This window comes from Malus sylvestris, chromosome 13, assembly GCF_916048215.2.
Source record: "Malus sylvestris chromosome 13, drMalSylv7.2, whole genome shotgun sequence".
Classification (NCBI taxonomy): domain Eukaryota; kingdom Viridiplantae; phylum Streptophyta; class Magnoliopsida; order Rosales; family Rosaceae; genus Malus; species Malus sylvestris.
Genome location: NC_062272.1, coordinates 25,678,746 through 25,687,927, shown reverse-complemented (window position 1 = coordinate 25,687,927; position 9,182 = coordinate 25,678,746). Strand labels below are relative to the sequence as shown.

The following is a 9,182-nucleotide window of genomic DNA, read 5'->3' as shown; positions in this document are numbered from 1 at the left end:
TTTTTCTTATTTGTTTTTTCATATTTGCCCCTTTATTTAGTTTCACATGCATGACACGCGACTCATTTTGACGGAAGTTTTAATGGAGTTGGAAAAAATGACAATAACTGCACGTTTTGATGAGTTGAGATACCAATGATAATGAACTTTGAGTTAAGAGACCATTTTTCTAATTGAGTTAAAATTGATAAACAATTACTACAATTTACTCTATTTAAATTATATGAGCCATTGAATAATTAATTAGTATACGGTGTGCATTCAATAATCGTGAGGCGAATAAAACAACCCAAAACAAATCGAACTTCAAAAAAATAAAAGAGGGAATGTGATATACAAAGTGAAATCCCCAATCCGAATTGCGTTCTAACCAAGCTAAAGTAAATATGATACTGTAAAAAACAAGAAAGTATATGAACTTATTCCGACCCTGCCCGCCCTATATAGCCGAAACGGATTGTAATCTTTTACTACCCCAGTTGGCAAACCCTAGCTCCACTGGCACAAAAAACCCCAGAAAACCCCCTCTCTCACTTTCCACTCTCGTTCCGAATCGCTGCAATGGCGGGCACGTCCAACGAAACCCCGAAATCACTCGCAGATTCGACTCTGGAATCGGAAGGAGCTATGAGCAAAAAGTACGTCCCGAATAACCCCTGTTTGGTTCCTGAGAAAAGAAAGTTTGCCTTCGAAGTCCGGCCATATTACTTTCTTTTTATGTTTTGTTTTTAATCCGTATGGTTTTTTGTTTTAGCTGCTTAAGCTGTTAGTTTTTTGTTTTTTGGGTATTGATTGTGTTGAATTTTGTGTGGGGGTGCTTACAGTGCACGGAAGAAGGAGTTGAAGAACAAGCAGCGGGAAGAGGAGAGGCGCCGAAAAGAGGAGGAGAAGGTAAAGCTGGTGCCTTTTGTCTGACAATGCTGTTACTTCTTTTTTTTAGTTATAGTGGCGGCAGTTCCGTCCCGAATGTCGATAGATAATGGGCGTGAACATCATAATCGGTTTTCTTATCCTGATTTTGGCTGAGTGGTGTATCTAATTTTATGCAAGTGGTGTTCCCGTAGTGTTTTCGTGGTCATTCAGTATATTTTGGTTTTTAATTTGTTGTATAAGGTCAATGTTTGAACCCTGGAGATGAGTTGATACCGCAATGCACCATGCTGGTTTAGTCTTTTTTCACAAATTTACATTAATGCGATACTTAATAATCTGATTTTTGTTGCATATGTAAGTATTGGTTTCCCATTAACTCTATATTTGTTGTTTTGTTTTGATCCATGAAAGTGTGAATTGATACTATTTAGTCACATGAAATCTGGATACACTTGAATGATAATTTGTAATTGCTTATTGCTCAGGAAAGTGCTCACCATATTTGATTATGAAATCTTGTATGAAATAAATTTGCAATTATCTCGCAGGCTGCTGCCTTGGCAAGCTCGCAAGTTAAGAAAGATGTAGCAACTGAAGATGACGACATGGATCCAACGGTACTCACTAATTTGTGTTGTCTTATAGTTTTTCCATCTAAATGGTTCAAAGCTTACTTAGTTATGACCTGAGCGTCATGACTTTTTTTTGGCAGCAATACTATGAAAATAGACTGAAGTATCTTGCTACCCAGAAGGCAGATAAAAATCCATATCCTCATAAATTCTTTTGTTCAATCACCGTACATGAATATGTAGAGAAGTATGCAAGCTTAAACGATGGGGAGCATCTTGAGGATATCACTGTTTCATTGGCTGGTATTCAAATTTACAGGCTTATATTTATCTAGGGTATCATCTGTCATGCATTTTATCTTTGCTGATTTGAATATTTTACTCCTATGCAAGGGCGAATCATGAGTAAAAGATCTTCCAGCTCTAAGCTCTTCTTTTATGACTTGGATGGTGGCGGACCTGATGGTGAGAAGGTCCAAGTCATGGCTGATTTAAGGTATAAAATTGTTCTCGCCCCCACTTGTTTGAATATTTATAACAGTTGGTTCTCCTCCTTTTGTTGAATTGTGTGGTTTAATTTCCTACTGAGAAATATGCTCTCTTAGTTGGAGGCCAGTGGTTTTGTTTGATTCTCTTTGTCAGAACTCAGAAGGACAAAAAATTACAAGCATGTGATCTATCTAATATCTAATTGATTAATTGGCAAAAGGATGAATGTTCTTTTCAAGACATTTTTTATGAGATTAAACTTAATGAAAAATAAAGAGTTCCAATGCAGAAGGATGAATGTTCTTTTTAAAGACAGTTTTGTATTTGTATTATGTCTAGTTAAACACTTTTAGGTACAACGACTACATTGAATATCTACTCTCTTCATATTTTTTTTCTCTATTTTTTCCCCAGTATCTACTTTTGCAATCCTGTAAGAAATGAAAGAAATGGTAAACTTGTTTCAGCTTTGTCTCATATTACTATATGAAAATTTGAACTGGCTATAAAAACTGTGTTTGTTCATTAATTATTGTAATTCCTGATGTTCTTATCACGTGTTGTGGGGCATTTGGTAGTTTGGTCAATAAAGGACTTGTGTGGTTCACTAACTATCATCATCTCTAGTTTTGCGTGTTTTCATGTGTTATATGAAATTATATGTAGTAGCTAATTATATAATCAGCCAAGTTTTATGCCTTTGCATTTTATGTCAAATACTTATTTTTGTGTTGCACATAATAGCCACTGATTCAGTCCATCCTTTCTCGTCTTCCATCTAATTCCCCAATTCTATGCAAGTGAAATTCTGTGATCACATAATATAGAGAAATTAGTCTTGCAAAATTAGAAAGCTGATTATTGTATTTAAGTATTGCTAGACGGCCATTACCATGGAAAATTCTGGATTTATCCCTGTCTTGGTAGATGCAAGCTTTTTGCTTCTCATTAAATGTGGTTGAGTTAATCTTTTCAGTACATTATTACATCCCTTCTTGGGTTTATTTCTTTTACTTTTCATTATCAAAATTACTTAAAGGACTTCATTTTTCATGCAGAAAATCAGAGTTGGATGAATCTGAATTTTCTAAGTTTCATTCTAGTGTTAAGCGTGGTGATATTGTCGGTGTGACTGGGTTTCCAGGTTTGTAGTAGCTGTTCACTTACCTTTTGCATGTTAGTCATGATTTTTCCTATGGAATGATATAATTTTTTATTTTTTATTTTTTTTATATAAAATCCAATTTATAATGAAACTATTGAGAAGTCTTTTCTTTTCAACCTGGGTAAAGGGTAACTGTAGACTTATGTGATTGAATTCCTGAACTGCTGATGTGAGTTAAACAAGTTGGCCAGGGCAGTGTGCCCTTGAGCTGAGTTCAATCCCATCTCCATAGATTATAATAGTTTGGAATATATTTTTTTTTTGCCAAAAGATAAAAAATCACTGAATTGGTGTTCGCTGTGTCCAAGCAGTGGAAATATTTAGTTGCTTTACTTTTTCAAGTATATTATTAATCAATTTGATTAGTCACTCCATGTTTGTATGTGTGTTGAGAACTTTTGTATGGTTAAAAAAAGACAAGGGAGAAGATTCTAAATCTACGATGAAATGAAAAAGATTTACAAGGTTGCTGTGATCCTGAAAGATATACTGAATAGTTGCCTAGTCTTCGAATGTTTTGCATATTATATTGCTGATTTCCTAAGGTTACAAGGTTAAAAGGTCGTACCCAGTGCACAAGGCTCCCGCTTTACGCAGGGTCTGGGAGAGGTGAATGTCGGCTAGCCTTACCCCCATTTATGGAGAGGTTGCTCCCAAGTCTCGAACCCGAGACCTACCGCTCATGGGCGAAGGCACTTGCCATCGCATCATGGGCTAAGGTTACAAGGTTCCATGAATAATATACTGAATAGTTTCCTAGTCTTTGGATTTTTTTCATCTTAAATTGCTGATTTTCTTCAATCTCATACTTATAAGGCAGAGTTACAAGATTTGTGCTTGCACTCATTGTGGATTAGATTTTGGTCTCACTGGTTGTGGATCTAATGATAATTTCGTCCAAGTTCACTCTCTTAATGTTCTATTAAGTTTGGCTTTCCTGCCTTCCTGTCTAGTTGACAGCTTTTAGTTATAGGGTCCTGAAATTTTATTTTGGCAGCATAGGCAGGTTAAGTGAATAACACATCCTGAGCTTTCTGCTGGTATCTTTGAACATTTGTTTTTTTTTTTTACTTTACTGGTTTCTCTCTAAATTCAACGGGGCCTTGTAATATAACGTGTCCTTAGGCATCTAATGATGAAGGCACTGCTGGACTTTGTGTTGTTTGGGACTATGAACTGTTAATTTTTCTGAATTATACAGTTTTCTGATTTGTTTCTCTTTTCATCTCACAGGAAAGACTAAGAGGGGGGAGCTGAGCATTTTCCCAAGATCATTTATAGTCTTATCACATTGTCTTCATATGATGCCAAGACAGAAAGCTGGTCCTGCTTCTGATAATGCTAATGTCAAGGTGATCACTGATCAATGATTGTATTTTGACTTTGTTTACGCTGCCTGAGCTCTTTTCATGACACCACAACATACGATTCTGCAGAAAACGAATCGATGGATCCCAGGAAGTCCCCGGAATCCTGAAGCATACATTTTAAAAGACCAGGTATTAATTGATGAAGAAACTTTTACAATTATTTTTGTTAACTTTGAGAACACTATGATTAAATTTTTGGGGTTGGAATTACTAATGATTTATATCTATCTAGAATATTCATGCTTGTATTTTCAATATTGATTTCCATTTATTGATGTGAGGTCAACTGGTACCCTCATTTCTATATTAGGTTTTAGTTTGTGGGGGTGATGTTTTAATGACTTAATGTCCTGTCTACTCTATTGTTTTGTTCCACCCTTTTGTTCTTTGTTTCTGTTTGTTTGTTTTTCAAATTGTGATTTGTTTTTACTTGTTCTTTTTACATTTTGTAAATAATAGTCATGCTACGGTATTCCCATTATATTTTATATTGTTCATTTTTTGTTGTTTTATGTGTTCACTGTCTTTCTTGGTAGGAAACTCGCTATCGTCAACGTTATCTGGATCTAATATTGACTAATGAGGTTCGGCAAATATTCAGGACCAGATATAAAGTCATTCAATATATTAGAAGGTTCCTGGACAATCTGGACTTCTTGGAGGTTAGTCTTTCATCACGTTGCCCTTTGTGTTAGTTTGTTGGTAGTCTCTTACATTTTGGTGTCTTTATATCTGTCGTTTGCTTCTGCATCTCCCATCCTCAGGTCGAAACTCCTATGATGAATATGATTCCTGGTGGAGCGGCTGCCCGTCCTTTTATGACTTTTCACAATGAACTTGACATGAAGCTTTTCATGCGCGTTGCACCAGAACTCTATCTCAAGCAGCTTGTTGTTGGTGGCCTGGATCGTGTTTATGAGATTGGAAAGCAATTTAGAAATGAGGGCATTGATTTGACTCATAATCCTGAATTCACTACCTGTGAATTCTACATGGCTTATGCAGACTACAATGATTTGATGACGCTGACTGAGGAAATGTTGAGTGGTATGGCTCAAATGATGCATGTCTTGAACATAGATTCCTTGACCCTTTCCCTGTTGAGACTACTTGGAGTTGTTTGCTAATATATTAAGTCTAAAATAGGTATGGTCAAGGAGCTAACTGGTGGGTATAAAATCAAGTATCATTCAAATGGGCTCGACAAGGAACCAATTGAGATTGACTTTACTCCTCCTTTCAGGTCTGTAAACTATATTTTGGTCATGCATGTTACAGCTTAAACACATGTTAAAAAAAACTTATCTGGTGGTTTTTATTGTTACTGCTGCAGAAGGATCGACATGGTTGAGGAATTAAATAAGATTGCAGGTCTCAACATAAATCCAGAGAATCTCTCCAGTGCAGAAGCTAACCAATATCTTAAGGATGCGTGCAAGAAGTTTGATGTCAAATGTTCCCCTCCTGAAACAACAACTCGTTTGTTGGACAAGGTAACAACTCCTAAAATCACGTACATGAAAGACATTGTAATCAATGCAATGTTATGCTTTTCTCAAATATCTTGTCTTGATGACAATTTTCAGTTATCATTTATGATATGACAATTTTTGTTCATAAAAGAATTCCCATGACTCTTTATCTTATTGCGTCATTGCATCTGTCCTGCTCTGGAGTTTGTTTGAATTTGTCAGTTATTGCTGGTGAATTATCAGATGTCTTGTAGATGTCTTTATATTTTCTTTCCATTGTCAGTTAAGAAAAATCCTTGTCACTTGATTGGAATCTTAATGTGTGATGGTTATGGAAAATGACTCATGCATCATTTTGTTTCATTTTCTATTTATGCAGCTTGTTGGGCACTTTTTGGAAGAGACGTGTGTAAATCCCACTTTCATCATTAACCATCCTGAGATAATGAGTCCTTTGGCTAAGTGGCATCGATCGAAACCTGGCTTGACTGAACGTTTTGAATTGTTTGTGAACAAACATGAAGTATGCCAACCAACTTGAAGATTTGAATGATTTCTTTATTGGCTACCTTTTTCTTTGTCATTAAGATTGTGAATGATTTTCATTTGCTTTCCAGCTTGCCAATGCATACACAGAGTTGAATGATCCTGTGGTACAACGGGAAAGATTTGCTGATCAACTCAAGGTATCACTTAATTGTTTAGTTATGGTATCTTATAGAAAATTGTATAATTTATTTTGTGATGATACATGTTTTTGAGTTTCAGGACCGACAATCAGGTGATGATGAAGCAATGGCTTTGGACGAATCATTCTGTAGAGCTCTTGAGTACGGGTTACCTCCAACTGGTGGTTGGGGTTTGGGCGTTGATCGGCTCTGTATGTGGTTAACCGATTCACAAAATATCAAGGTCTCTCTCTCTCTCTCTCTCTCTCCAATCTTGTGTATGTTACGTGTGAATTTTTTCTCACCATGTATGGTTTGTGGTTGGACAGGAAGTTCTACTCTTCCCGGCTATGAAGCCACAGGATGAGACTTGTGCTAAAGGTACTAACTCTTCCTTTGGAGTAACATTCCCGGAACACATTTAAAAAACCTTGTGGACTTGAACTCTGCTTCTGTTTATGCTATGCTGAAGAATGTTATGTTTCATTTGTTTACTTACCTATGGGGCTCTAACAATTGTTCTTTTGACATTGTTCAGCCACTTTGGGTGCTTGAGATTATCGGGACTCAGCCATCGATTTTTTGTAGCTGCATTGGACTTCAAGCGGTGGTCTTATTGATGGCGAGATGTAACTTTTTGGTTTGATTTTCACTGTTATATCTAAAGTATTTTAGGTAGATCTATAATTGTCTGAACTATTAATACAGTTACATGAGTGAATGCGACTAATATTTATCCGAATTGCCAAACTTTGTTATCCCTAACTCCTATGTGTTAGTTTGTTTGAATGGATCTCTTTCGTCTGAAAAGAAAAAGTTGCTCTGTCGTCTCGTCATGTACAAGTCTCATCTCATCCATCACATTTTCCCTGTATGTGTTTTCTCTTACCTTCTGTTTGTTGGTTCGTTTGATATCCTAATTGCATAGCCAAAATCTGTTCAGCATGATAAAGTTGTAGTGAAAATATTTGAACTAGAATTAGAACTATTTTTTTCCTTTTCTTTTTGGCATGAATGCAATATAATATATAAACAAATGTGTATTTATATTTAAAGAAATACATAATTGTATTGTGATGTATAAATTGCCAAATAGAATGACATAGATTAAAACATGGGGAAACAAGCATGTAGTAAATGTTTGTCCAATTTATTGAAAAAATAAAATAAAAAATTAAAGTTTATATTTTCTCTTTTAAGTGAGAATTGCAACCTAGGCGGGCTAGTCAGATTTATATGCCATTTCTTAATTTTCAAATTCTTAGGGATTAATCAGGATCTTGGCCAGTCGCCTAGCATCTAGGCGGGTGTAGGGAGAGCTAAGTAGGGATTTTTAGAAAGGTGCTTGAATGGGAGCTTGATATTTAAATATTGTGGTTGACTTATTACTTAATTTTACCTTAGATGTCTCACTTTTTAATACAATAAAATATAGTTGCGTATATACTATAAATAGAAAAATGATAAACACTATTTTTTTTAATGTACAACTGTATTTAAATTTGAATCGTTTAGTTAATTCGATTGCCATAAATAAAGAGGAGAGGCAAAATGAAAAGTTGCAGCCATGTCTGTGGCCAAAATGGTTGTTGAAGAATATGGTTGTCGATTAGGGAAGGAAGTTGGTGTAGACATCGAAATTTTGGTGAAATAAATGTTGATCAATAATTAAAATTTCAACGTTCATGTGTCACATAAATTTTACACATAGCATGTGACTAAACGAAAAATCAAAATAAATCGGAAATGTCATCATACAGGACATGTGTCAACACCTGGCATAAATGATTTATTTCATCTGATTATTTAAATCCAAAAAATCAAGTTTTGGAATTCTATAAATAGGAAGCCATGCTTTCATTTTGGGACACCAATTCATAACCAATTCACCTCACACCATAACCTTGAAGCTTTGAAACTCCAAAGCTCCCAAGCAAATCCCAAAGGATCAAGAAAGTTCTCTTCGTTCTTCGTCAAATCCTCATTCAAAATCAAGCCCCAACGGCCCTTGAAGAACTTCCACTAATTCAAGATCAAGCCCCAACGGCCCTTGAAGAAAGTGTTCATCATTCATCATTCGTTCATCCCTAAATCAAGCCCCGACGGCCCTTTGGATCAACGACGTCAACAAATCCGCATAACTGTTTATCCCAAGATCAAGCCCTGACGGCCCTTTGGATCAACAACATCAAATCCACCCATTACAAAGATAGAATCAGAGGCTAAAATTGTAGAAGAGATTGTAACCCTTAAATCATTAATACAAAATATTATTTTGTACACGTGTTCTTGTCTCATTCACACCAGGAATTTCGTGTTTACAAATTTGGCACGCTCAGTGGGACCTTCTCTACCTCTCATCTCTATCTTTGAATTTGCAAAAAGCACAAATGGCATCAAAGAAGGCTCAAGTCGCTCTCGCAAACAATGCAAGGAACAAGAGCGTCATCACCGTAGGTGGTGTCACTTCGGGCGTCACAACTCGAAGCAAGGCAAGAGCTCTTTCTGCCGCTTCTTCCATTCCTGCATCAACTCTGCCGAAGGAATAAGAACACCCGAGGCACGAACCTCTG

At 36.1% G+C, this 9,182-nt stretch overlaps 1 protein-coding gene across 1 annotated transcript; it reads left to right on the top strand.

Moving 5' to 3' along the window:
- Positions 1–438: 438 nt before the first annotated feature.
- LOC126596917 (lysine--tRNA ligase, cytoplasmic-like) lies at positions 439–7,374 on the top strand. The gene is made up of 17 exons (XM_050263619.1): positions 439–638; positions 825–891; positions 1,422–1,490; positions 1,586–1,748; positions 1,839–1,941; positions 2,993–3,078; positions 4,333–4,451; positions 4,536–4,598; positions 5,006–5,131; positions 5,234–5,516; positions 5,616–5,712; positions 5,803–5,962; positions 6,321–6,464; positions 6,559–6,627; positions 6,710–6,853; positions 6,939–6,990; positions 7,148–7,374. Exons 1-17 carry the CDS (start codon positions 562–564, stop codon positions 7,162–7,164), a joined length of 1,839 nt encoding a protein of 612 aa, XP_050119576.1. The 5' UTR covers positions 439–561; the 3' UTR covers positions 7,165–7,374.
- Positions 7,375–9,182: the final 1,808 nt, after the last annotated feature.

What these genes read in the sequence shown, in the direction of transcription:
- LOC126596917 (XM_050263619.1), top strand. Translation starts at nt 562, where the DNA reads ATGGCGGGCACGTCCAACGAAACCCCGAAATCACTCGCAGATTCGACT. An exon ending in GCCGAAAAGAGGAGGAGAAG is followed by an intron (nt 892 to 1,421) that starts GTAAAGCTGGTG and finishes ATTATCTCGCAG; the next exon opens with GCTGCTGCCTTGGCAAGCTC. An exon ending in TATCACTGTTTCATTGGCTG is followed by an intron (nt 1,749 to 1,838) that starts GTATTCAAATTT and finishes CTCCTATGCAAG; the next exon opens with GGCGAATCATGAGTAAAAGA.